Source organism: Vidua macroura, chromosome 19, assembly GCF_024509145.1.
Source record: "Vidua macroura isolate BioBank_ID:100142 chromosome 19, ASM2450914v1, whole genome shotgun sequence".
Classification (NCBI taxonomy): domain Eukaryota; kingdom Metazoa; phylum Chordata; class Aves; order Passeriformes; family Viduidae; genus Vidua; species Vidua macroura.
Window position 1 is genome coordinate 4,703,220 of NC_071589.1, and position 27,254 is coordinate 4,730,473.

The 27,254-nt window shown below is 58.0% G+C and overlaps 1 protein-coding gene across 5 annotated transcripts; it reads left to right on the forward strand.

Moving 5' to 3' along the window:
• The first annotated feature begins 1,249 nt into the window (after nt 1-1,249).
• On the forward strand, nt 1,250-26,116 carry RNF157 (ring finger protein 157). Of its 5 annotated transcripts, XM_053994788.1 has the most exons (21): nt 1,286-1,480; nt 6,560-6,678; nt 10,589-10,677; nt 11,116-11,262; nt 11,805-11,922; nt 12,020-12,086; nt 12,243-12,286; nt 12,670-12,717; nt 12,958-13,029; nt 13,536-13,695; nt 14,594-14,706; nt 14,988-15,226; nt 15,322-15,430; nt 15,627-15,738; nt 16,144-16,352; nt 16,481-16,546; nt 16,917-16,965; nt 18,448-18,558; nt 19,169-19,264; nt 23,141-23,181; nt 23,643-23,728. In XM_053994788.1, exons 1-20 carry the CDS (start codon nt 1,393-1,395, stop codon nt 23,179-23,181), a joined length of 2,097 nt encoding a protein of 698 aa, XP_053850763.1. In that variant the 5' UTR covers nt 1,286-1,392; the 3' UTR covers nt 23,643-23,728. The 5 variants fall into 5 exon arrangements, with proteins under 5 accessions (XP_053850767.1, XP_053850768.1, XP_053850763.1 ...); XM_053994793.1 differs by lacking the exon at nt 19,169-19,264 and having other exon boundaries at nt 1,251-1,480; XM_053994792.1 differs by lacking the exons at nt 23,141-23,181; nt 23,643-23,728 and having other exon boundaries at nt 1,250-1,480; nt 19,169-19,655.
• Nucleotides 26,117-27,254: the final 1,138 nt, after the last annotated feature.

The following is a 27,254-nucleotide window of genomic DNA, read 5'->3' on the forward strand; positions in this document are numbered from 1 at the left end:
TCATGGGGTCTTAAATCCTCCTCTTCAGCCGGTGCTCCCGCTGGCACCCAGCCCAGGTGTGACATCCAGCAGCAGGGACATGGTGTCACTGCTGGGAATGCGGGTCCCGGTGTGGCAGTGACAGGCTGACAAGCAGGGTACAAAGCCACCCTGGGCTGCTCTTTGATTTGGCTTTTCTCAGCTGCCTTTGGGGCTGTGTGGGTAGGAAGCAGTTGGGAGGGAGTTCCATGTGTCCCTCTGCAGGGAGGGGATAAAGGGGGGAGCCCCAGGGACGGCCTTTGCCCATCACCACTGAGTAGCTGAGGACATCAGGGCAGCTAATCCTCCTCCCTGCACATCTCCCGTTTGATATTTATAGCACTCGTGTTATCAACTCAAATCAAAATCATGTGACGCTCCACTAACTGGCGCTGCCGGACTAATTAATCACCGGCGGGTTTAAGTGAGTGGTCAAAGGGCCCATCCTTCCTCTTCGGCTCCCAGTGGAAAATGAGGAGGTGACCAGTGCTTCCCAGTAATTTAACTCTGGGGGAATCTGTCGGGGTGCACTGGAGCCGACACGCAGCTCCTGCCTCCAGAGGCTGCGCCCGGCGGGTGCAGCTGCTCCGGGTGCGGAGCGGAGCCGGGAGGGCAGGATGGGGATGGTGAATGTGCACTGCAGGGGGCTCTAACCTGGCCCCTGCCCAGCGCTGCGCGCCCCTGGAGCGCTGCTGGAGGGGATCACTCCCTGTGCCAACAGCTGCACAAAATCCTTCCCCCTATAACCTGTCGGGAAAAGTGGGGGCTGGTCCTTCTCCCAGGGGACACGCGGGCGGCAGGGGGTACAGGGACAGAGGGACCTTGCCCCGTCTACCCTGAGCGTGGATTGCTGCTCGGTGCCGCCCAGCTGGTGGGGCTGGGGCAACGATGGGAGGAGGGTGGGCCGTGGTGGACAGAAGTCACTGCGGGGTGACTGAGGGTGGCAGGTGATGGCGAGGAGGGCCACTGAGCGGTGCTGGAGGAAACTGGGTGACACGGGAGATGGCAGGTGGGTGGCACTGTGGGCACGCGTGTGCCACCGCGGGGGGACAGGTAAGTGGCACCTGAGGGGGGACGCCGCTGGGTGGGTGGTGGACACTGGGGCAGGGTGATCCCGGCATCATCCCGTCCCCTCACCTCACCGCCGAGCCGGACCGAGCCGGGGCGGGTCGGGGCGTGCCGGCCGATGCCGGCCCCGCCCCGAATGTCGCAGCCCCGCGGTGCCGCGGAGGCGGCGCCGGGCGCGGCGCAGAGCGGAGCGGAGCGGAGGATGCTGCGGGCGGGGGCCGCCGCCAGCCCCGGTCCCCGTCCCGGTCCCGGTCCCGGGCGGGAGGACTCCCCGCCGCCCCCCGCCCGCTGAGCCCCGGCCCGGCCATGGGGGCTCTGACCAGCCGGCAGAACGCAGGGGTGGAGGAAGTGGATATCCCCGCGAATTCCGTCTACAGATACCCCCCGAAATCCGGTGAGCTCCTGGGTGTCTCGCGTCCCGGTGCCGCCGATGGGGAGGGAAAGAGGGGAGCGAGTCGGGCAGGCACCGGCCACGACCTTGCTCCGGGCGGGGTGACCCTGCGCACCCCAAAGCGAACGCTGACGCACGGGGGGGGGCACCCTAAAAATCTGGGTCTGGTGCGGGGCACCCTGCGTGAGTTCGGCGCGGGAGGGATGGGGGTCACCCCTCTCCGGGCAGTACAGCCCGCTTCCCAAACTTGGCTGAGTTGACGCGACTTTAATGACATTATTGTCATAATTATTTCTGTAGCCGTGGTCTGCGGCACCGGGCTCCGGAGGCGCTTTTTATAGCCTGTTACTCCAGTGCTGGCTGCTCGGGAAAATCCTGGGTTTAAATTCCCGGGAGGATGAGGGAGGCTGGGGTGGGAGGGATTGGAGGGGATCCCTCCTTCCCAGGGCTCTGCCCCATCGTAGCACCCCAGCCCCTGCCGTGGGGAGCCTTCGCCTTCCCGGCTCCTCTCCCTGCCTCGAGGCTTGCTGGTGATTCATCTCCCGCTCCCGAATCCGGCCCTGTCTCAAACCTTGTGCGTGACCTTGGAAAATCCATCCCTCCCCTCTGTGCCTCACTTTCCCTTGCAAGGGCCCGGCTGAGCAGGTGTCCGAGGGGGGCACGCTGGGGAGGGAGAGAGGGAGAGAGGGGTGATGGGGTCCAGCCCTTGGGTGGGCAGCGCTTTAGAGCCGCAAAAATACCGGCAGCAGTGGGTGATGCCCCGGAGCACCGTGCGTGCATGTGAGGAGATCACAGGATCCTTAGAGCACTAAATATTATTAATAGGTAACTATTTTGGTAGTTAATAGGATAAGGTAAATGCTGGGATGGTTAGCACTGTGACAAATTATTCACTAATTACAACTAAAGGCCTCCTTAGCAAGAATTACAGCCAACACAAACCCTGTGCTTGTCCTGAAAAGCTGTGCTTGCTTTTTTTTTTTTTTTTTTTTTTAAATTTGATCTAAAATAAGTTGCACAGCTGGCTGGAGATGGCTGATCCTTGACAGCCTGGCCTCCCGCAGGGCTCCCCCAGCTCCCCTTTTTATGTAGTTTCAAGGCCCCTGTCACTTTGATGCCAGCTGAGGCTGGACCAGCCCATCCATGGGATTGCTCTTTGTAGGGACGGTGTCTCCATGCATCACAAGTTTTTCCCTTGGGACCCTGTCTTATTTAGGGGCTCTGAAGATATCTGGGTACAAAGGGGTGGAGGGTGCAAGTGCACCCAGCTGAGCACTTCCAAACTCATCTCAGCTGCAGAGGTCACCAGGCTGCTGCTTAACTCCGGCTTCCAGGGGGAGCCTGGGGCTCCTGGCTGTGCTCAGCTGGCCTGGTCCCACCCACTGCTGGGGTCTGGGCAGAGCTGGGGGGGATGGTCCTGGTGCTGCCCAGGGTCCTCGGGGGAAGGGCAGGAGGTGCCCAGGTGACACAGCCATCTGCACTGGGACAAGGGCAGGCTGGTGGCCCTGGGAGATTATGGCTGGTTTGCCTTTAATCCGAGTGGGATTTGCCTTCAGCGCTGCCGGCAGCCGAGGGAGGACGTGCCGGGCAGCAGAGCCGAGTGCACTGTGGCAGCAGCACTTCCCTCACCTCGAAAGCCACCTGGAAACAGCCACTGGTTTGGAAATGTGGTCCTGGAGGGGAATCTCATGGCACCTTGGGGCATTTCCCTCTCTCTATGATGTGGCTTTGGCTGTTGGGCTGTGGGCTCTCTCGGGATGGCCAGTGCAGCCCATGGGAATAGGGCAGCTGTGTCCTGTCCCAGTTTAACATCTCCCCATCCTGGGGGTCCCATCCTCTTCAGACAGGGTGTCAATGGGATTAGTTAAACCATAATTTTTGAAACAAAGGCTGAGATTTACTTCTGTGGCTGCCACTGGGAGGAAGAGCCAGCGGGGGCTGTAGATGGAGCTCACTGCCTGGCTACTGGGATGGCTTTTGGGGCAAGTCTCCAGTTTTCAGGCCCTGTCCCCAGCTGAGGGGGGAGCTGAGCTCCCCTGGGGCACACAGGACTGTGAGCAGGGCCCTGGCTGGGGGCAGGAGCACAGGGATTAATGCAGCAGTGGCACCCCCAGTCGTGGGGGCACAAGCCCAGGTGATGGCAGAGCCATGGCAGGCGAGGGCTGACGCAGCAGTGCTGTGATCAGGGTTTGACCTCAGCTCTGGCTGCTGCTGGCTCTGGCTGCCCACTTTAGAGCACAGAATCAAATAAAGGGCTGCCCAGGGGCAGAAGCACCCAGAGCCTTTAACCAGCCCATCCCAGCACCCTGTGCTGGCACCCACAGCTGCAGGGTGTCCCTGTGCCAGCGCCATGCCATGGCCACCCACCTGGGCTGACTGCAGGCTGTGCAAACCCAGTGCTTCCCTCACCAGGAGTGTGTGGATGAGCTGGGAATGAGCTTTTCTGTTTTAGCAGCTTTGGAGAGTGAGGCTGTAACGCTGGAGAGCCAGAGGCTGCAGTACCAGAGCCCCACAGGGCAGCAATGGCTTGGGGCACATGCAGGACATGTGTCACTGCATGCCAGAGCCACAGGCACAGCACACATGAGGGTCCTCGCCCTTCTCTGTCAGCTGGACAAGGTGGCATCGCTGGCACTCATGGGGAAAAGGAGCTGACAGCTGCTGCCAGATGTGTCCTGTGTGCTGGTGCCAGCAGATGTGCAGGACACAAAGACTTTTTTTTTTTGCTGGGAACCTCAGGCAATTGGGATTTATTCCTCCTTTCCAGCAGCCGCTTTGTGCAGCCCTTCCTGAGATGTAGCTGTCCTTGACAGGCTCTCCTTTGCCAGGAGTCGGCGTTGGATTTACAGTCAGCCCATAATCAGGTGGCTGTGGCTGGGAAGGTGCTTCCCTGCCCCCCAGCCATGTCCAGGGAGTCACTGACACGCTCCTGCAGATGCCCTGGGCTTTCCTGTGCTGGTGCTTCCCTGGAAAAGCCTGGCACGCCTCAAGCCTCTTGAAGGAGGACCTTTCCTGGGAGGAAGCACAGAGCTGGTTCTGCCCACTGCCAAGAGGGAGTTGAAGCCTCTGGGGGATGTGCTGGGAGCCTGCAGCACCCAGGGATGCTCCCAACCCCTGGCAGAGAGACTGGGTGATGGCAGCGTGGTCCTCACCTGCTCTGCCCATCCTGTGGGAGCCCCCAGCACACATTAAACTTCGCTGGGCCAATCACAGAGAGCCTGTGCTCCATTTCCCAGCTTTTCCTCACTGCTGGGGGGGCTTTTTTCCATGTTTAAATGTAATTTTTTTGCCATCTCCTGCTCTTGCTCCAAGTCGGTGTCAGGAAGAGCTCTGGATGGCCCCGTTCTCCCCTGGCTGTGCTGTTGCAGGCAGCTCCGAAGGCACTTTGCTCTTGAGGCTTTTTTTTCCACCTGGCCGAGTCCTTCCAGGCGAGCTGCCTATAAATTATGTACATGGAAAATGGGACCTGAAAGCAGCAGGCATCAATAATTGATGGTCGACGTGTGCTAGCGGGCTCACTGCATCCAGGCATCCCTGCACCACGGGGCCTGGGGCAGAGCTGTGTGACCCCCCTGCTCCCTCCTGGCCCCGAGTTAGATCCCCCCTACTCCTCCCCTTGGGCTTTGGGCTCCCTTTTGGGTTTCAGTGCAGTATTAAAGCCTGATCCAGCCGGGACAGTCCCTGCCTCTGTTGGAAGCTGATTGCAGTACCCACAAGCAGAGCTGCAGCCCAGGCTTAAGCTCCTTTATCTTGGTCCCCAAATGTTTGCTTTTGGGGTGTCCCTCGGGGGGTGCAGATGGATCTGTGCTGATGGGTTTGGGGTTGTTATAAGCTAGACCCTGTCCCTGTGGCTGTCAGGATGCAGGACACTGTGTCCATATCTGACTGATTCCTGGTGCTTCTGCTCACCCCTTGCTGCTGCCCCATCCCTGTCCACCTTTTTCTTTTTTCCCACCTCAAATCCCTCCTGCCTGGCCAGTTCCTGTGTCACAATAAGCTTTCTCCACACAGCCCAGATCTCACAGACAAGGAGCAGGCACCAGTTGTCTCCTGGCCAGGCTGGGAGGAAACTCTCCTTTAGTGAGGAAGTGCCTGACCTCGGGGCTGCTCCCAGCTTGGGGCTGGGACATTCCGGTGTTTTGGCCCTGTGAGGGAAGAAAGAGCCCTGGTCATTGCCCAGCATTCATCAGGGCAATGTGGAGCATTCTGCAGGGCAGGTGCTGACCTCCTGGAGGGTCTACAGGACCCCAAAATCCTGCCTCACACAGGTGAGTCCTTCCTAGATAAGGCTGCAGGCTGAGAACTGACAGAACTCAGCTGTGTGGTGGCTTCCTGGTGGCAGCTGCAGCCGGTCTGGGCAGTGTCTGGCTGTGGACACGCTGCCTTGGGTGGCACACGATGTTCTGGGCAGGAGCAGCCCTGGGCTGCATGCCGGCTCCATGCTGCCCTTCCCGGCAGCATCCCCGGGGATGTGGGAGCCAGCCTGGCTCCTCCGGGGCTCGCCGGTTCTCTGGCAGGTCAGGCCGTGCCCCTGCCTCTCCTGCCTCCTTCGGGGCATGAGCTGGTGTTTATGGCCAGGATTAGCTCTGCTCTGCTGCCCCAGGGGCCGTCTCCTCTTCCTCCTCACGGACCGGGATCCCTCCACTCCTGCCAGTGCGGGAATAGTTGAAGGTCAGGGTGACCTTGGGTGGTTCAGGCCATGCTGGGGCTCACAGGAGTTTCCCAGATAGGGAAAAGGGAGCAGGCACTGTTAAATCCCAGGGATGGAGCAGCCCCGAGGGCCAGCGCTGCCCTGGGGCTGGACCCCTGCACCAGCCTCTCCCCGCCCAGGCTCGGACCGTGGTGCTGGAGCGGGTGGGATGCTGGAAGAGGGGAGGGCAGGCAGGGAGCGTGGCCCTTGGCAGCCTCTGCCTGCCTGGGGGCTCTCAGCGCGTCAGCTCAACCAGAAAGGCTCCCAGCAAGGTGACCCTGGGGACAAAGTCACCTCCGAGCCATCGATCCGGTGGCTTGGTGCCGCTCCATCGCCCGGCTGGAGCCCCCTCCTCCCCCTCCGCTCAGGCGCTCGCTGTGTTTTCGTTTCAGGGAGTTACTTTGCCAACCACTTCATCATGGGCGGGGAGAAGTTCGACTCCGCGCAGCCCGAGGGGTACCTCTTCGGCGAGAACAGCGACCTCAACTTCCTGGGGAACCGGCCCGTGGTGGTGGGTACCGGCGGGGACACGGGGCTGGGGGGCCCGGGGCACCGGCACGCCCCTTCCCAAACCGGTGGAGGCTCTGTGTGCCATGGGGTGTGCGGGACAAGGCTGCTGGCTGTCCCCCTCCAGGGGCAGAGCCGGCCAAGCCCGCCTGGAGCGGGCTGAGTGGATTCTCTGATGGCTCATCCAAGGGCTGGGATCCTGCTGCAGCGTCTTCTATCAGGGACTAATGGTGGAGGGGAATTGCGCTGATTTAATCCAACTTCTCTCTCATTCCCTCTCCAAGAGCTGCATTTTCTCTTGCCTTCCCCATCTCATCCAGGAGCCATATCCCAGACAGGAGGGCACATGGTGGGGGGCATAACACAGAAGCCCTGGTGTGGTTCAGGGTAGTAGAGCAGCTTGGACAGGAACAGATGAAATTACTCCCCAAGCTCTAGCAAGGAAGGGGAAGAAATAAAATAAAAGTAAAAAGGCCAGGGGTAGGTTGGGGCTGGGGACAGCATGGATGGGTTTTGCAGTGCTGGGTGCTGCCAGCTCCAGCTGGTCTCAGGGCACAAAGGAACCCGGCTGGAGGGGTCCCTACACTCCAGGCCCCTGGGGATGGTTTTTGTTCTTGCTGCCTTTGGAAAGGGAGGAAATGAGAGCAAGGGTTCGGGCTGGGAGTGATGTCCCCCCCTCATCTGGGTGCCTCTCAGCAATGGGACAACTCACTAGCACTGGCTGGAGGAGTCTGGGGGGTTAAGTATTCAAAAGATTCAGGGTGAGGACTTAAAAGTCACCAAAGTTTTTCTGTTAAGTCAAGATAAACTTGCCTGGTGCTCTGGCCAAGCTGTCAAGCATTGCCTGCTGCCAGTAAAATTCCTGTTTCCTCCTTGGAATTGCCTTTGGTAGTGTTTTGGCAGCATCGTGTGGTCCTTCAGCAGGGAAGTGTCCAGCCCTGGGCTGTGGCAGAGCCAAGGCCAGGAGCACCCACAAAGCCCATGAACACTGGGTGGCCAAAGGCAGAGCCTTTCTCTCCCTCCTCTGTGCTTCCCCAGAAAATGAGACGTCAGCACTCAGGGTCTCTTCCAGCAGCAAGTGTTGAGAAATCCTCTTGATTACAGTAAAAGCCTCTAAACTGCCCAGTGAGCAGTTCCCATGTCAGCAGAGCAGCAGGGAAGGCAAAGGAACAGCTTGGAAACAGCAGAGAGAATTAATACAGCATCACGAGCTAAATTGTCCTGCTCCAGTTTAATTACTGATGGCTCTGGGCTGCAGAGCTGTGACAAAGATCCCATCTCCCCGGGGAGCAGGGGCACTTCTGGGGCTGGACTTTTGGGTCAGGCCAGTTTTGGGGGCTCAGGGAGGAGTTGGGGAGGATCTGTGTTGGTTCTGGTCCAAGCTTGTGTCCAGGCAACACTTGGGCCTCTCTGGTGCTGCCTCCAAGTCCTGTCCTGATGCTTCTTGGCTGCGACACTTTTGCTTTCTGACCTTCTGTGAGGGCCTGGCTGGGCTGGAAACATTAAAGATGGCCACTGCTTTTTGGTGGGGGATTAATTTTGGGGATCAAGGACCAGGTGATCTTGGAAGAATTGTGTCCCAAGTCCTCTATGAGCAGAGCACTTGGAGCTATGAACAGCGCTGCTGCCACAGGGGTGTGCAGGGCAGCCAGGGGCTGTGCAGGTTCTCCCCTCCATGGATACATGATAATCTGGATTTTCCAGCTGGGAACAGGTTCCCAAGGGGCTGGGAAGGGCGTTGCAGGTTTAAGTAGCTGCCACCATGCAGGGGCTGAGGAGCAGAGAAGCCAGGAACTGAGGGGAAGCCAGGAACTGTTGAAATGTGCCACTGGGTTTCCGTGCCCACGCAAAGCTGCTGGAGTTTGTTTGTAGAAAAACCCCAAGACAGACTTTTGAGGGTGGTTTTTATTTCACTTCAGCAAAAGCTGGTCTGCACCAAATGTTGCTATAGGCACGTGGATGACATTCTTCACCACAACCGTTACCCATTTTTTTCTGTTGTGTTTCACCTTGATTAAAAGTGAGGAGATGCAAAACGTCCCCTTTCTGATATGCAAAGTCTGGCTTGTAAAATTTAATTAAAAAAAAAAATCCAACCACCCCCAAAAAGTGCTTTTCACACGTGGGAGTGAAAGAGCCTGAAGTGGTTTCTGCAGTACAAAATTTGCCTGTGGCACTTCCCCATCCTGCCCAGCCCCACGGCCCCTGTGGGTGGCACTGGGGGACCTGGCTGCCCCTTCCCTCCTCTGTCACCCACCCCTGGCTGCTGCAGCAGGAGGGGGGTGCAGCCATGGGTGCTTTCCCTGCCAGAGCTGGTTTGGGTATGGTTTGACTGGGTGAGGTGCAAACAAGCAATTTTGGATGACTGCATTAGTTTGAGTAACAGGGGATGTATCACGACGTGGCACAACCTGTCATGACATGGCCCAGCTTCAGCCTGGAGCGTGTTCTCACTCTCTCCTCTCCAGCTGCAATGGGTGACTCTGCAGGTGCTCGGTTCTGCAGGTGCACATTTAGTGACTCATAAAAAAGTTCGTTAACAGCAGTTTAATGACTCTGCTGCCCTTTTCCCCTCCTGAAGAGGATGAGAGTGGGACACAGTTCCACAGTGCTGGCAATTCATGTAAAAGCCTCTGATGCCATCAGCCATGCTGTGCCCAGCCTAGGCTTTAATCTGCCTTTAGTGGCACCTGTGGGATCAGAGCTGTGGGATGGCTGGACGTGGGGATGATGGAGCAGGGATGGGACAGAGCTGTGCCTGCACTGAGGGGTTCTGCCTGTCCCTTCCTGTCCCTCTGAGCCCAGCACAGGTCCCCCAGTCCCATCCCTGCTCTGCAGGGCTTTGGGGACAGGAAAGGTGATGATGGCTTTGAGGACAGCTTAGGTGATGATGGCTGTCCCATCTGAGAGCACCAAGGACATGGGAAATGGGAAATGGGCAGCTGAGCTGGCTCCCTGCAGGGCATCCCCAAGTGCCACCTGCAATTCACTCTTGTCCTCTTGGTATTGGGGTGCAGTGGGTGCCTTGATGAGGGGCACTATTCCCTCTCCAGAGGCAGCAGTTGAGGCTCTTTGACCATCTGCCATCCCTGATGGCACCTGACACCCTCCTGGCTCTGGCTGTCCCGTGGCACATGGGGGCAGCTTGCCAAGGAGCTGGGCCTTGATCAGGGCTGATCCCTCCTGGAGCTAAACCCACCTGGGAGATGGAGATGGAGAGGGGGGAGGTGGGTCCTGCATCCCTTCCCCACTGCCCTCAGTCTCCTCTGGGTGACTGCAGTGCCAAGGAGAGGGTGTCCCCAGGGTGCCACCGTGTCCCCTCTCCCCAGGGAGCCCTGTAGCCTCTGTCAAGTGGACAGAAAGGACTGGGAAGGACAATGTCACCTTGGATGACAGGGATGCTGCTGCCTGCCTGCTCTTGCCGAGACACCTTGCTGGCTCTCTGCTCTGGGCACGGGGCTGGCAGGGATTCCACCACCCAAATCCATCCACCACAGGGAGGAAACTGGGACACTTGTGCCTGTTTTTTCTTGGCTGGTAGGCAGGGAGGGAGCTTCAGCCTCTCTCTCCCCAGCCTCATCCAGCAGCATAAAACTCCATCAGCAGCCACCTGCCCTGTGCCCCCCATCCCCCTCACCCTCCAGCCGAAGGAACAAGGAACAGCTCCTCTGTGTGTCCCCTCCCCAGTGAAACTGTCCCTGCTGTCCTGGGCTTGCTGTTTGTGGAGGGATGTCCCTGTCATTGTGCTGCCTGGTACCCAAGTGCCAGCAGGAGCTGCAGGTGCTCAGCACCCATCCGGATGCCCAGGCCACCCCAATTCCCTCTGTAGGGTGTTGGGTTTGGGTCACTGGGGTCTACAGCCACTGCAGTGCCCCCGTGTGCATCTGCCTTCACCGGTGTCTCTCTTGTCCTAGTTCCCTTATGCTGCTCCACCTCCTCAGGAACCCGTGAAGACCCTCAGGAGCTTAATCAACATCCGCAAGGACACCCTGCGCCTGGTCAAGTGAGTCCTGGCACCCGCGGCCAGGGAGGGTCCTGCTGGGTGCTCCCAGGGGTGGTGGGCACGGGGCTCTCATTCCGGCACGGATGGAGGGATGAGCTGCTGCCCTTCCCCTCCTGGTTCCCGCGTGCAGCACAGGCAGTGCCACAGGATTAAAGGAGCTTAGCGCTGCCTTTGAAGTGCTTTGCTTCTTCTTCCTCCCCCACCTTCCAAAGGCTTTGCTGGAGGGAGGCTGGGGATTGCGGCAGGGCCGGGGGATGTGGGATTACGGCTGAAATCTGTCTGCGGCACTTCCAGCCTGCAGCCGTGACCTTGGGCATGCCAGGCGCTCTTGTTGTGCCTCAGTGTCCCCTGATGGAGGGCAGCAGCCCCTTTTGGTGCCGAGGGGATTAGTCCTGGAGCACCCCAAAGCCTGTCTCCTGGACCCTCTGTGCTCCCCAGGTGCTCGGAGGAGGTGAAGACCCCGGGGGAAGAAGTGAGCAAAGCCAAGGTGCACTACAACGTGGAGTTCACCTTCGACACGGACGCCCGTGTGGCCATAACCATCTACTACCAGGCAACTGAGGAATTCCAGAATGGGGTGGCGAGGTGAGGGGCCCCAGACAGGCCTGTGTCACCCCCCAGCTTGGCTTATGTCCCCCCAAGTCTGGTGTGTGTCCCTGCCTGATGGACATGGAGCCTCCCCCCTGAGGATCTTTCCTCTTCAGGACGGGAAAGAGCTGAGGGTGGTGCTGAGATTGGAGGGGGGCTCCTTGTTTCCCCCAGGTGCCACCACCAGGTCCTTGCCAACCTCTGCCACCTCCTTCCTTGTCACATCCTGCTCCCTCTTTTTACCTTCAGGTCAGAATTGAGACCAGGGGAAATAATTTTTCCCCCCAGCCCCCTCCAGGTTGGCTGTGGAGTTGTCCCTGTCCCCTCCTATGCTATGCTGGCTGCCCTGTGTGTACTTTACCCTGTGGATTATTTTAACCTTTTTTAGAACTTCTCACCTCAGCCCCAAGAGGCATCTGGGAGGGGAGGAGTGACACCCCCCTCCTCCCATTTTCCTGGCATCTCCGTGATCTGGGGAGAGCGGGAGGGGTGTGGGGACACCCGTGGTGCCCTGACCCTGTCCTCTCTCCATGGGACAGCTACACCCCCAGGGACAACAGCCTGCAGTCCGAGACGGTGCACTACAAGCGGGGGGTGTGCCAGCAGTTCTGTGTCCCCTCCCACACCATCGACCCGTCCGAGTGGAGCGAGGAGGAGGTGGGTCCCCCCAGCCCCCACATCATCCCTGCAGATGGAGGTGGGATGAAGCGTCAGTGCTGCTCCATCTCACCAAGCCTCCCCTGTCTCTCTCCAGCTGGGCTTTGACCTGGACCGCGAGGTTTATCCCATGGTGGTGCAGGCAGTGGTGGATGAAGGAGAGGGTGAGGAGGGGGTTCCTTGCTGCAATGGCCTTTCCCAGTTTGCTGGCATTGTGACGCCAGCTGGGCAGAGCCTCCTGCTTTTCCTCACTGCTGCCATGGCTCTGCCTGTCCCCCTGCCCGTCCCCTGAGCTCTGCGTGTTCCTTTGTGTCTTGCAGAGCACAGTGGGCACTGCCATGTGCTGCTGGCCACCTTTGAGAAGGTAAGTGCCAAGCTGGGGTCATCCCCCTCCTCCTACCTCCATCACCCACCAGGTACAGGAGCCTGGGCAATCCCTGGGAATCAGGATGGTGCTGCTGGGTTGGGGATGTTTCAGGCTGCTTCTCAAATCCTGGGACTATTCCCTCATTTTAGGCACCCACTTCTAAGGCATTTGGGCTCAAGTCCATCTTCCTTCCTCCAACAAGCTTTGCAGTGTGTGTGACCTCCCGCAGCTACCTCGTGCTGGACTGCCAGGAAAAGCCAGAATTCCTACAAAATGGGCTTGTTGGGAGTGGGGAGGGAGCAGTGACAGGCACAGGGTGGGTGGGTGCTCTGGCACAGCAGCCCAGAGGTGCCCACCCATGTGCTCTTTCCTCCCTCCAGCACAGTGATGGCACCTTCTGCGTGAAGCCCCTCAAGCAGAAGCAAGTGGTGAGTGTTGAGGTGTCCCTGCACAGCCTGCAGGGACTGAGGGGTTTTGGGGAGCCCCCAAAACCCCAAGCCTCTCCCAGCCTTGCCCCTGCTCCCAGGGAGTGCAATTTTAAGGTTATCAATGCAAAGAGAACCCCTGGATTTTGGGGGGAGGAGGACTGGCCCAAGCAGGGGGTGGGGAGCCGCAGTGGCTCTGGGCAAGGTGTCTCTGCTCCTCACCCCGTCCCCGTGGGATTGCAGGTGGATGGTGTGAGCTACCTCCTGCAGGAGATCTACGGCATCGAGAACAAGTACAACACACAGGACTCCAAGGTGTGTGCCTGCGTTCCCCTACCTGCATCCCTCATCCCTTCTTCCCTTCCCCTAGCCCAGGTCTGGCCACTGAAACATGCTCAGGGCAAGAGTTTGCAGCACAGCACAGGGCTGGTGATGCCTGGGGACATTTTGCAGTGGCATCGAAGCTGCTGGAGGCAGAAAATTGAAGGATTGAGCTTTTTCCCCCCATTCTTTGTGGTCCCTTGGGGGAAGGGTGATGGCTTAGATGGGAAGCATGGGGCTCAGAGCAAGGGATGTGCCTTATGCTCTGCTCTAATATGTAAAAATTGGGGTGAAAGTTTGGGTTTCTGTTTCCTTTGGCCTCACTCCCAGTCTCCTGGAGGAGAGGGATGAGGTCCCAAGGGGTCATCTGAAGAGCAGGCAGCCCATGGACACAGGCAGAACTCTCTCTGAGCGCTCAGCCAGTATTTTAGAGCACCCATCCTGGTGCCACGTGGGCTGGGGACCCCGAAGCCAAGCAGTTCCCTCTGTCCCCTGGGCAGGTGGCCGAGGACGAGGTGAGCGATAACAGCGCCGAGTGTGTGGTTTGCCTGTCGGACGTCCGGGACACCCTGATCCTGCCCTGCCGCCACCTCTGCCTCTGCAACACCTGCGCCGACACCCTGCGCTACCAGGCCAACAACTGCCCCATCTGCAGGCTGCGTGAGCCCCGGGGGGAGCCTGGGTGGGCTGGCTGACGTCCCTGGGAACGGGCTGACGTCCCTGGGAACGGGCTGGCATCTCTGGGAACGGGCTGGCATCTCTGGGAATGGGCTGGCATCTTTAGGAATGGGCTGGCATCTCTGGGAACGGGCTGGCATTTCCCACCCTCGAGCTCTGCAGTCCCTCTAGCCCCACTGGGGATGCCCCTCTTGGGAAACGGGGTGTCATTTTTCACAGAATTCACAGAATTCCCGGGTTGGAAGAGACCTTCAAGATCATCGAGTCCAACCCAGCCCCAACACCTCAACTAAACCCTGGCACCCAGTGCCACATCCAGTCTGTGTTAAACACACCCAGGGATGGTGACTGCACCACCTCCCCGGGCAGCCATTCCAGAACTTTATCACCTTTCTGTGAAAAACTTTTTCCTAATATCCAACCTATATTTCCCTTGGTGCAGCTTGAGACTGTGTCCTCTGGTTCTGTCAGTTCCTGGAGAAAGAGCCAACCCCACCTGAGCACAGCCACCTTTCAGGAGTTGTAGAGAGTGATGAGGTCACCCCTGAGTCTCCCTTTCTCTAGGCTGAACACCCCCAGCTCCCTCAGCTGTTCCTCACAGGGCTTGTGCTCCAAGCCCCTCACCAACCTTGTTGCCTTCCCATGCACATGCTCAAGCATCTCAACGTCCTTCCCAAACTGAGAGGCCAGAACTGGACACAGCACTCGAGGTGCTGCTCAACCAGTGCTCTAGGAATGAGCTGGCATCTCCCACCCTCAAGCTCTGCAGTCCCTCTAGCCCCACTGGGGATGCCCCTCTTGGGAAACGGGGTGTCATTTTTTGACAGGTCTCCTTTCATTGCCTGGTTTTCACCCCTCCCTTTTTTCCCTGCTGCCACAGCTTTCCGAGCCTTGCTTCAAATCCGAGCCATGAGGAAAAAGCTGGGCCCGCTCTCGCCCACCAGCTTCAACCCCATCATCGCCTCGCAGACCTCCGACTCCGAGGAGCACTCGGTCAGTGCCTGGCTGAAGGTGGGACCCTGGCCTCTTCCACCAGGATGGGGAGGTTTGGGGATCCGTGTGTTTCTGAAGAACAGGGATTTATTGCAAATTCATCTTGCAAAAATGCAGAGTTGATATTACAAAAAAAAAAAAAAAAAAGAAAAAATGTTTTTGGCTGGGTGTCCATTCTCTAGGTTTGAGCTTCTTCCTGGGCCATCTTGATCCCACTGGGAGTGAGGAGATCAGCAGAATGGCCCAGGGAGGATCCTCACCCCATGTCCCCCTCTCCCCAGTCCTCGGAGAACATCCCCCCGGGTTACGAGGTGGTGTCGCTGCTGGAGGCCCTCAATGGGCCGCTGACGCCGTCGCCGGCCGCGCTGCCCCTGCGAGCGCTGGGGGACCCCCCGGGCGTGGGGACCCTGCCCTCCTACGGCAGCAATGGCCCCCTGCCCCCCCTGAGGGCCCTGTCACCCCTCGAGCACCTGCCCGACTGCGGCCCCCCGGGGCTCAAGCTGAAGAAGAGCATCTCCAAGTGAGTACTGGGGTGGGTACGGCAGTCTGGGGGTGCTCAGGGGGTCTGGGGGCTGTGGGCAGGGGTGAAACCCTCTGCTCTGCCCCTTTGGCCAGGTCCATCTCACAGAACTCCTCCATCCTGCCCGAAGAGGAAGATGAGAAGTCGTGCACTGAGTCCGAGCTGAGGGTCTCCAGGAGGAGATCCCCAGCCCGGCATGAGGAGGTGAGCACTGTCCAAAACATGGTAAGGAGTTGAGGCACTGGGGGGGGCAGCAGGTTTGGGGGAGGCTTGGGACCAGAGAGAACTGGCTGGAGTTGCCCCTTCTGGCTCTTCCTCCATCCATGAGAATGCCTGGAGGAGATGGGCCACCCATGCTGAATATCCTCTATCCCATCCTTCCTGTGGGCTCCTCTTCCAGGAATGTGGTGCAACGCCAGAGAGTGAAAACTTCACCCTGTCATCATCAGGAGCCATCGACCAGTCCTCGTGCACTGGGACACCCCTCTCCTCCACCATCTCATCCCCAGAAGGTACAGCATGGAGGGGCTCATAGGCACTGGCAGGGCAGGAGAGTAGCATCGTGATCTCAGGACTGCCACACTGTGGCATGGCCCCTTCTTACCCTGCCGTGGACATTGGATGGAGCCCCAGGGTGTCACCTCTCCTTTGTCACCTGTACACCTGGAGGTGGGAGTCACGGGGCACTGATCATGCCTGTTTTGTCACCTCGTAGACCCAGAAATGGGGAGCTGTAAGCCCTGGGGACCTGCTGCTGGCAGCTTTGCACCCATCACATCTCCATGGCATGCAGCCAGTTCTTCCTCTGCACCCCACTCCTCCTCATTAGCCCCTCTTCCATCAGTGGGTGCTGTGCCATGACTCCCACCAGTGGGTGGGGGGGTCCAGTGGCCCCCTCAGCCCCTGCTCTCCCGCAGAGCCCGTCAGCAGCAGCCTGGCTCAGTCCGTCATGTCCATGGCCTCCTCCCAGAGCCAGCACTCCCAGCTCAGCACCGACACCGTGTCCTCCATGTCTGGCTCCTACATTGCCCCTGGCACAGAGGAGGAAGAGGAGGAGGAGGAGGAAGAGGAGGGGGACGTGCTCCCCTCGCCCGCGGCCGCAAGCGCCACAGCCTCTGATGGAGAGGTGGGGACTGGGGGTTGTTGGTGGAGCCCAGGTTGGAGAGCTTCCCCATGGGATCTAACTCCTCCTCCAAAACCACTGGCACCAGACTTTTCTGTTTTCCTTCCCTCTTTCCCACCTTCCTCCTACAGTCAACACCTGTGGAGTCCCCGGATGTGAATTTTGTCAGCATTTCTGCTGAGGAGCGCGATGCCGAGGTAACCGTAACCATCCCACGAGGAACTGGGAGCTGTGGTGTCAGCCAGCACCATGGGGGGATCCCAGCTGTGCCCATAGCTGGGAGCTGTGGTGTCAGCCAGCACCGTGGGGGGATCCCAGCTGTGCCCATGAAGGGGGAAGCTGGGCAGCTGGCACCACATTCCCCCAGAGCTGGGCTGGGGAACGCGCTGCCCACGCATCCATGTCCTGAGGGCTGCCCTGGGGATGGATGGGGCCGTGGGGCTGTGCCCCACCGACAGTCCTGATCCATGGAATCCCCGGGGCCAGGGATGTTCCCCCAGAGGGACCTGGGAACAGCCCCTGGCACAGCCCTGAGCTAACACTCGCTGCCTCTTGCCTGTGCCACAGGGCAACGATGTGCTGGAGGACGAGGACGCCTCTCCCACACAGGAAGACGGTAAAAGGCCCTGGGTCGTTGTTGTCCCCTCGCTTTCAGCTCACTGTCACCGCGAGTGGGAGGTGCTGTGCTGTCCCCAGCTCCCCCGCTGCCATCAGGGAGAGCCCTGGGGGACCCCGTGGGCCCTGGAGTCAGAGGAACATCTGTCACCGTGGGCACACCCACGGGGGGCTGAACACCAGTGGGTGGGGGAGCCAGCCAGCCACGGGGACCCAGAGAACTCAGTGTGGGACATGGAGCAGGCCATGGTTGGTGTGCAGGACCCAATGGTTTTTCTAAGGAGCCAAATGGGAAAGAGGCTTCTTTCTCTCTGTACTTTTTCCCTTGCCAAGGTCTTTTCTCAAGTCTCTGAAACTCTCCCCTGTAGAAATGAGTGTCTGGGATGATTCCCATAGGAAGGGGCTGCAGAGCTGTTCCCTCTGGGATGCTTTCCTCACTTTCTTTGGCCTGTCCTCAATGTGCTTTTGCAAGTCAACACACTCACATCGAGGGCTCCTCTTGCCTTCTCACTTGAGCTCAGACAGCCAAGGAAAGAGGTGATCACCACCATGCCATTGGCCACCATCTGCCCTGGATTGCTTTTGGGCAACAGGGAGGCCCACAGTGTGCCCCCTCCCACATTTCCAAGTCTCTTTTTAGCAAAAATACGACAAAACTATTTCCCCATCCAACCCGGATGCTCAGCCAAGCTGGAAAGCAGGAACACCCATGGAACACCCATCCCCAAATCATGGCCTCTGGCCTGCAGAGAGGCTCATGCTGATGGGGAGACTCAAGTGTAACACATAGGAGCAACCAGGGGTTGTGGTGGACATCCATGGGCATCCCAACAACTCTGGGAGCAGGATGGCCTTTCTCCTTAGGACACAGTCCTGCACCTGTTCTCAGCAGGGCTGCTGGCACATTTGGGAACATCCCTCCTGAGGTTCAGTCACCTGCATCTGATGGATGCAGGTAAGAACCTGGGGGCTGATCTCTTGTAGAAGCGATGCTAAGAAGCAGAGTTACCTCCCTCATCCCTAAAAGCCTCCATGCCCCCTGCAAAAGCTTGGCTACGGCTTCTTTTGCCCCACGCATCCAGCTACTGCCTCTTCCTGGCATCCACGCAGCTCTCACTGCACCGCTGGTGCCAGAGAGGCTCCTGCAGGAGGTGATGGGTGCCACCACAGCCTGGCTGTGCCAGAGGGAAGGTTTGGCTGAACCCTGGGCAGGTTCATGCTCGTGTCCGTGGCCGCATCGTCGCTGTTCCGCTGCCCTCCGATGCGGCCGGTGCGAGGAAAGGAGCAGCTGGGGCCGTGCCCAGGCGTTATTGTCCACTCTTCACCCACTCCCACCCCGATGCATCGTTTCTGTGTCATTTTTTGTTTTGAAAGAGGCTGGGGAGGGGAGAGGAAAAGCCCCAGAAATCCCACCCCCCAGTGCTAAAAGGCGACGTCGAGCCCCAGCCCGGCCGCGGCGTTAACTGCCTTAACTCCCTTCCAGGCCCGAGGACTGGCGCTTTCCTCGGTCTGAGGTGTGACAATAACAATGACATGGGCATCGCACACGTGAAAGCGCTGGACAATAAACTGTGCTCTGAGGCCTGCTTACCTGGTGAGTGGCCATCTGCTGAACATGAACTTGGGGTGGGGGGGACAGTTCCACTCTTCCCTGCATCCCCCCAGCCCTTTGCATCCATCCCTCCTCTCCTGTCACCATTATTCCCATCCTGGCCACTACCATCCCTGCCAGGCTGTCCTCACTGCACCCCTCCACCCATCCCTCTGTGGAGCTGAGCACCAGCCACGTCACCATCCATAGGTCAGGGTGGCCTGTCCAGACTGGGATGTCCCCAGGCAGCTGCAGACTTGCTTTGCTGGGATTCTCTGTGCCTTGGCCAGGGGGCTGCTGGTACCCCAGGAGGCACCAGTCCTCCTTAGGAAGGTGGTTGTGTGGCACAGCTGTAGCCTGGTACAGGCTTGTGGTGGGCACAGCAGTATTTTTGGTTGGGATGTGATCCACAGGCAGTCCAGCTGTAGCAGGAGCTGCCTGCCTTGTCCTCCCTCCAGGCCAGGGAGACGAGGTGTGTCCGCCAGGTCATCTTTCTACAGAGCCCCAACATTCATCTGTCTTTCCCATTTCTTCATGATTTCTCCCCTACCCTCCTTCCACTTTTGTTTCCCCCCAGCCTCTCTCCATCCCTTTTTTTCTTCCTTCCCCCCAGGCTCCTCCGTCTGCGTGAAAGTTCATGTTCGCTCTGTGCCAACACGGTTTTCTTCACCCACGCTTGTGCCCCTTCCCTGCCCAGAGTTGCCCAAAGGTGACAAATGTATTGAACACCCCTGGCCCCTCTGTGGAAGGGGGCAGTGGGCTGGGGACCCTGCCCAGCCCTGCAGGCTCTGCTTCCCCAGCCTGTGTGTGGGGAAACGAGCCAAAAAGCCAAAACGACACACTCCATGGGGTCTCAGTCAATACATTTGTGGACAAGCTGAGAGCAACTCTGCCTGTGCCTTGCCCCTTCAGCTGACTTTGTGGCAGGTCCCAGACTTGCAGCAGGTGCTGGAGAGCCAAGAGGGTGGGTGAAGCCCACTGGAGAGAGGGGAAATCCTTTCTTCTCCCCTGCTCCTTTGGGAAAGCCTCCTCTCCTGCTGCCTTGCCTGTTCCTGGTGGTTTCTGTGCTGGAGAAACATGGCTGAGGCTCTTGGGGAGGAACAGGCGCCTGCTACAAAAGCTCTGTGTCCTCTCCATCACCCTCTGTCAGCAGCTGGCTGAGTCCTGCTGGCCTGGGGGGGCTGGGGAGGGAGCTGGGGGTGTCCCAGCAGCACCTCTGCTTTGCTGGGGGCCTGGCAAAGCATCCCTTGGCTGTGGCAGCAGCCAAAGCCAGCCTTGACTGCATCCCTCTTGGTTGTGCTGGGGGGAGGATGAGGAAGGGGGAGCTTTGCAGCCCAGATGGCTCCAGCACAGGGTCAAATTCTTGCTCTGCTGTGAGGCATGCACTGGCCTTGTCCCCTGCCTGGGCTGGGGTGCAGGAGCTGGTCCCTGGGCTGAGCCCAGCCAAGGATCCCCTCTCCATCCTTTGGCCACCACACCTGTCCCTGTGTCCGGCAGCTGCAGCCCTCAGCACGAGCTGTGCTGCATGAGAGGGGTGATCCAGCCTCAGCATTTGTGGGGAAAAGCAGAGGCCTGGGGAGGTGCAGAGTGGGGGCTTTGAGGCTGTCCATGGTCCCCTGGGAATGGCAGACACGACGTTCTCCATCCCTTTTCACTTGCTGTAGGATATGAGGCATTTTTTCCACATAATATTGGACAATGATCATTGTTTTCTGACTTTCCTTTTTGAGTTGTACCAATTTGTGTAGATCAGGATGTCCCAGCAGTTTTTAACCAGTTTTTAACAATCCATTCCAGAAGGGGTTGTAGACAAAGTGTCATATAACACATGTAATATGCATTTTGGTGCACAGTTTTTGGTAGGGAGTAGCTGAAGTCACACGCTGCTCTATAGGTGAAGTTACCAATACGTGGATTCAAGCTGTTAACAAAGCTGCATCTTTGTGTCACCCACTGTTAAATTGTCACAAGGGGTTCTTAGACACACGCACCCTTATCCTATGGACACTGGGATGGATTCAGGGTCATTATCAGGAGACACTGAGAAATGATAGACACAGTTCTGTGTCCAAACACACAGCTTAGGCTATGAAAATATTACTTTCACGTATAAACCCCTGTCATTCTCTCACCACACAACAATCTACATCAGTGGTTTGCCGTGCACATGTATGATTGTTCTTAAAAGCCCGTGCTCAGTGCTCCAATGGATCTAATCCTGTTCCTACCACAAGGATTTGGTGTTTGGTATATACAGAGGCACTCTGTATTGCTAAGACAAATGTGACCTTACTGGTGATGGAGACATAAGAAAATTTGATTGAAGAACACCAGAATTTAAATGCCCTTTCAAATTTCAGTGAATAAAAGTCCCTTTTCCCATTCAGTGATTATCCCAGAACTGGAGGAGTGTATCCACAACTGAGCTGGAATACAGCTGAGTGCTGAAGACACTGCTTTGAGCAATTTCCAGACCATCAGCCAGTTGGTCATTAGCATTTGGATATTTTTGATATTTGAAGCTGATCACTGTGTGTTTCTAACAGCAGATAAGGAAGACCTTAAGGGTTGATCTGTAGTGTTCAAATTATTAATGGTTGCACCCAACTGATCAGAGTTTCAAGACTGATATTGTTCAATACTCCTATTGCAGTTCCCAATATGTGAGTTAGATGTGTGAGGTAACAGCCTCTGGTTTAGCCAGGAAAACCACCCAGTAGAGGAGGTACCTATAAAAGATGAACGTTTTGGTCTGATAGCAGAAACATTGGTCTGCATCTCTTTAAGGACTAGGATTAAACAATATTTGTTGTTGTTCAACCAATTTGACCTTGAAATGTTCAGAGTTGATTTTATAGGTTTTGGAGACGTTTTTGGAGCAGTTGTGGAGGGTATGCTGGGCACCCTTAAGCCCTCTAGAGTACAGTCAGCTTCTATATCATAAGGAGTTAAGATCAGTATTGTGTCTTTAAATTTACAGTCCTTTAGGCTCGTGGTGAGACAGACTGGGGGTGTTCCATGTTTTGTGGTTTTGTTTTGGCTGTATCATTCATAAAACCTCTCAGGGCTTGTACCCAGTTCATGACAGCCCCATTCAGTGATTGTAGGGAAGGCAGCTGCGTCCTGGCCCGTGAGATCTGTGGTGTTCAAGGGTCTACATCTCCAAGTCCGTCAAGTCTCTTGGGCAGTCTCCAAGCTGGTGGCATTTGATAATGATGTTTTTGAACTCTCTGTAGTGGATGGAGGTGAGGACGTGGTTCCTCAAAGCTTCTTTTGAAATCTCTGCAGATTTCAATCTGGTGGGAAAGAGCTTTGTGAGGAGGCAAAAGTCCCCATCCCGGGGATTTTAGGACACGAGGTTTAACTAAAACCTACAGATTCATGTCCTTATGTGGATCCTGCAGACCACGGGTTGCAGGGGCTGTCCCCAGGTTTCAGAGCATCCTCTGGACACAGCCTCTGCTGGGGGCAGGGTGGAAAAACAGCTTTGGAAAGAGAAACTGGGGAAAGACATCTGCCAGGAAGGCTCTCACCGAGGTGGGGGGGCTGGGGAGCTGCTGTAGAGAACCTGAAATCCCCTGAGGGCTCCTGCTGGTTTAAAGCCACAGATGCTCAGCGCTGTGAGCAGTGGGCCAGGCGAGCCGGTTGGGTTTCACCAGGATGGGATTTGGATTTGCCCAGGGCAGGTCTGCCAGCTGCTGACAGCAGGGGAGACCCCTCCAGCAGCACAAGGGGCAGGAGATGGGTGGGCACAGGGCTGATACCCTGCTCCAGGGCCAGACCATGTCCTGCTGCCCCAGCCCTGCTCCTCAGCAGCCTCTCAAGGGTGCACTGAGCACAGCTGGGTCTCTGCACTGGAGCACTGCAGTGACTGAGGCAATATCAAGCTCTTAATGGGATTTCCGTGTGCATGTACTTGTGGTCCTGTTTAATTATCCATTCCCTCCGGGATCTGCAGACTTAACATGCCTCGCTCTCCAGCCTGAGCTCGCCGTGAAAAGCCACTCGAAATGGCAGCTGTCGCCTCTCATAAATCAGCAGGCTGCAGGATTTTGTTGCTCCCCCTCTGAGAAAGCCCCAGCCCTTGGCCTTGGCATGCTCTCACACAGTCCTTCCAGCTCAGAACTGCCCTGGGCACAGGGCTTAACCTCGCTGGAGGGTGCAGCCAAGCTGCCTTAGGGGTGCACCCCTTCCTAAGGGCACCACGCAGCCTCTGATGGGTTTGGCGTGGGACACAAGCCACGGGCCGAGCTCTGCCACCCCCCTGCCCCAGCTGAAGGGTGCTGCCTGAACTGGGAGCCTGCAGCTGGAGAGGAGGCATGCGGGCACCCAGCTGCCCCCGCGCCACAAGCATGCCCACCCCTCAGTTCCCCCTGGCATGAAACCCCGGGAGGCTCCACGCATGGGGACCCCTCACCCCGTGCCCAGCGGCAGCTTCCCCCCTCTCCCAGACCCGTTCACAGGCGATGAGACCCCCAGGCCCCTCGGTCACCCGGTGTGCTCGCTCGTGTGCATGTCCCCGTGTCCCCGCGCCGCCGCCGCTCCCGCCTTCACCATGTGCCTTCTGGTCTCTCCTGCCTCGCAGCCGCCGTGCCGGACTCCTGCCCCATTAACATTGAGGAATAGGTGAGACCATGAGACCCCCAGAGCTGCACCTGCCTCGTACCCCGTCCCCCGGGGGGTTGGCACTGGGTTGTCACCCTTTGCTGGTGGCACCCTCACTGCCCAGGCCAAGGGGACATGCCTTGGTGCCTGGCCTGCAGCCCCACAGGACACCTGCATGTGACCTCTCGCTGGGCACAGGGGCCATGGGTGGCCCCCTTCATCTGGGTTATTTAAACCCAGCGATGGTCACGCTGTGCTTCCCGTTTAGCCCTCAGCATTCCTGAGAAATTGGGGGTTTAAGGGGCTCCCCCAGCTTGGAGAGGTAAGTGCAGGCACCCCCCAGCCTTCACTGCAACCAAAACCCAAGGGGGGGCTGGGGAGGTGGGCGTTACTTGGGACAATAGATGGCATCCCCCATGGGAAAATGAGCCCAGTGCACCAGTGGGCTTTGGGAGCCCCTAACCCCCGTTTTCTCCCCCCAGGCCCAGAGGCAGCCAACAACAACGTGGGGCTGCAGCAGACCTGGCCCCGCTGCCCCCCTGGCCCCTGGGACCCGGAGCATGCAGCGGCCGCCCTGCCCATGTGAGGGCTCAGCCTCGGTGGGGGCACAGACACCCCTGCCCACCCAGAGGGACCCTGGTGTCTGGGCACCCTGGGCATCGTCACTGCCACCCCTTGGCTGTACCAGGACTGATTTTCAAAAGAAAAGATGGTAACGTCGACTTTTCCGTGGGGGCTGAAAGCCATGTTACTTTGGAGCCCCCTACTAGCACCTTCCCATTCTCCAGCCCCAGCAGGGACAGGCTGGGGTCCCCTCCTGCCCCCCTGGTCATCTTACACCCCCAGGCTCCTCTCCTCCAAAGTGTGGAGCAGATGGGACAGGGTCACCTCACCAAGGGGGCTTTTGGATGTGGGTGGGTGGGGAGGATGGGAGGATGCTGTTCAGGTGTGTGGGTCGTAGGATGAGTGTTGGGATTGTCATCCTTGGTGCATGACCTGCTGACTTTCATGGGGGGCCGCCCCCACCCCAGGTTTGCTGGCCCGTGCCCCTGCCCTGCGCTGTCCCCAGGCCACGGGATGTCCCCATTAATGCGCTGGCAGTAATGGTGCCCCCATAGCTCCCCCTCCCTCTGCTCTCCTCCTGAGCAGCACCTGGGCTCCTGGGCCTGGCCCTGAGGTTGCTGTTCCCGAGGGCACGAGCAGGGTGGCATGGGTGGGCAGGAGGCCTGGTACCACCCCAGCCCGGTCACCAGCCCGTGGGGCATTGACAATTCCTCCTCTCTGTCTTCCGCCCTGCTGTGAGCTCAGGGCTCTGGGCTGTGCCCTCTCTCTGGAACAAGTGCCAAAAGTGTCACCCCCATGCCACCCGTCCTGCCCTCCCCCTAACACGTTGTAGCAAGGGGTGGGTGAGGGTGTGGGAGCTGCCCCCATCTCCATCCCCATCCCTCTGGCCAGCACTGGGCTGACAGCATAAGTGGATTTTGCTCCAAGGGCAGACACACAGGGATAGTAAAGCAGGAGGGATAAAGCCACAGACCTTGGGGGCCTGGTGGGGCCACTGGTAGAGCCAGGCTGCACTCCAGAGAGCATCAAGGACAGTCAGAAATCACTTGGAGCAACATCAGACCCTGCATCCCAAGCTAGCGGGCTCTGGGGCTGTTTGGGGCAGCCCAGGTGGGAAGCTGAGCTTCCCTTTTCCCCACCTGGTTTTGTCACATGGCTGTGGCAGCAAAGGCCGCCTCCTCTTTGCAGGACACAGCTGTGTTTCAGAGCCACCTTAGCACAGAGATGTCTGTGCACTGAAAGCCGTGTCCCTGGAAGGGTGGCTGTGGGAAGCAGGCTCCCAGTGCCATCCCCACGGCAGAGCATGGGCTCTGCTGATCATAGCTGTGGCTCCTAAAGAAGGTTGAAGACCTTTTTGGGGGCTGGGGGGTGTTTTCTCTGCCTGGCTCACAGCCGAGGCCATGGTAGCTGCTTGCTCTGTGGCCCCAGTGTGGGTCCTGCCAGAGGTGGTTTTGGAGCCAGCCATCCCACTGCTCTCTCCTCTGGGCTGGCTGTGTCTCCTCTCAACAGCTCAACAGCTCCCACATTCCTCCCTGGGAACCCAGGGCTGGGTGCTTGGTGTGCGGGGGTGACATCTCCAAAAGGCCATCCTGTGGCATGCGAGGTGGGAGCTGCAAACAGCAGGGAGGGCTGAAGTGGTGGGGACAAGCCTTGTACCCCGTTTGGGGACGTGCTGGGTGTCCCAGCCCTAAGGAGCCACAGCACCACACAGGGAGAGCTTTGGAGGTTCATCGTTGTGCTGAGCTGAGAAAACCGCGGCAGCCATCTCTTCCCTAAGTCTCCAGCGTGGGCAGGGGAGAGAAAATCGGGCTGATGCTCCAGGGGCACCTCCTCTACCAAAGCCCAACCTTCCTCGTGGTTTCAAAGGGGACAAGGACAGCTGGCCTGGCACCCTGGCACAGGCTGCAACGGTGCTTGTGGCTGCCAGCAGAACAAGGAGGGACCGTGAGGGATTTCTGGCTCCTCTGGGCGGTGAAAAGGCTGAAGGAGCAGCCAGACAAACTCACGGGGTGGCTGCGGGTGGGGGCTGCCCCTCGCTCAGAGCAACCGCGGCTGCGATGGAGAGGAGCCGGGAGGATGCAGTGGCCGAGCAGTGCTGCTGCCTGGCTGTGAGCAAAGAATCCATCCTCTGGGTGGCACAGGAGAGACGGGATTTGGGCATGAGTGACATCAGTGCCGTCCTCGGCCACCCAGAAGGGATAAGGGGCAGGCAGGAGCTGCCAGCGCAGCGTGGGGTGGAAGGTGACAGCCCCGTGTCTCATGGGGCAGCCCCTTGTTCCAGTGCCCTACGTGTCAGGGATTTAAGGAAGGAAACCAGATTGCTGCTTACGATTTTGCTTTGAGCATGTTTTGGATTTTAAGAGTATGTTTAATAAAGGGTATCTTACGTCGACGAAGTGTCCAGAGAAATTTCGTGGTGGCAGGGTGAGGGCAGTCGGGGTTTGGGGGACTTGGTGTGTAAAAACCCTTTTCGGCGTGGTGTGTAAAAACCCACTCACCTGTCACCCAGGTACCTTCTCCAAAACAGCCCAGCTGATCCAGATGTCCTAAAACACTTCCCAACCTGCATTCCCAACTATCCTAAATCCTGCCAGGATGGAGAAAGGGCAAATGCAAACTAAACCTCTGCAGGAAGAGTCTGGCCTGGGGTAGAGGCATCTTGCTGTTGTGTGGTGTGGGTGGCCCCTGTCACTGCTGGGATGGATGAGGACACCCAGAGGGAACTTTTCCTGGGGGAGAAGAGGAGCAACAAAGAGCTGGGAGCTCATGCAAGAGAAACCCCTCCAGTGGTGGGGAAGAAAATGTGTGCTCAGAGCTGAAGTCTTGAAGGTGAGGAGGGCTGTAAAGGGGGTTATACGTTGGGTTTACTAGAAGGGGCTGATGATGGTGGGGAAAAGCAACTTGCAGCTGAATCAGACTCAAAATCAGAATCAATCAGATTGGAAAAGGCCTCTGAGATAATCGAGTCCAACCCATGACTGAACAAACTGGGGGGGAATGGCTTGCAGATGGTCAGATCCTTCAGAGGGATTCCTCCCTGGCCCCTGTTAAAGCTCTCAGAACAGCAGTTAGGGGGCAGGGATTTCTTAGAGAAGCTTGTGCTTCTGTCATTTTTTTTAAAGCCTGTAATTTTTTAAATTAAATGAAGGCAGACTCCATCCTTTATTTTTGGACTCTGCCAGCCCACCTTCAGCTTTGCCCTCATCGCTGTGGGTGCATCAGGAGCAAGAAATAGGATGGGGGCACAGGTAGGAGGAAAAGGGCTGGGGTTGCCCCTGGAGGGGCAGGACACAGATTTTCATAGAATCACAAACGGTTTGGGTTGGAACAGACATCAAAGATGATCCAGTTCCAACCCCTGCACACCACAGGCAACGACACCTTCCACTATGCCAATCTGCTCCGAGCCCCATCCAACCTGGGGTTGACTTTCTCCTGCTCACTTCATGGCTGGAAATTCACACGGTTTTTAATTAAATGTGTTCATTAAAACACATCCAACTATTCCATCCACAGCTTCCCTGAGCAAC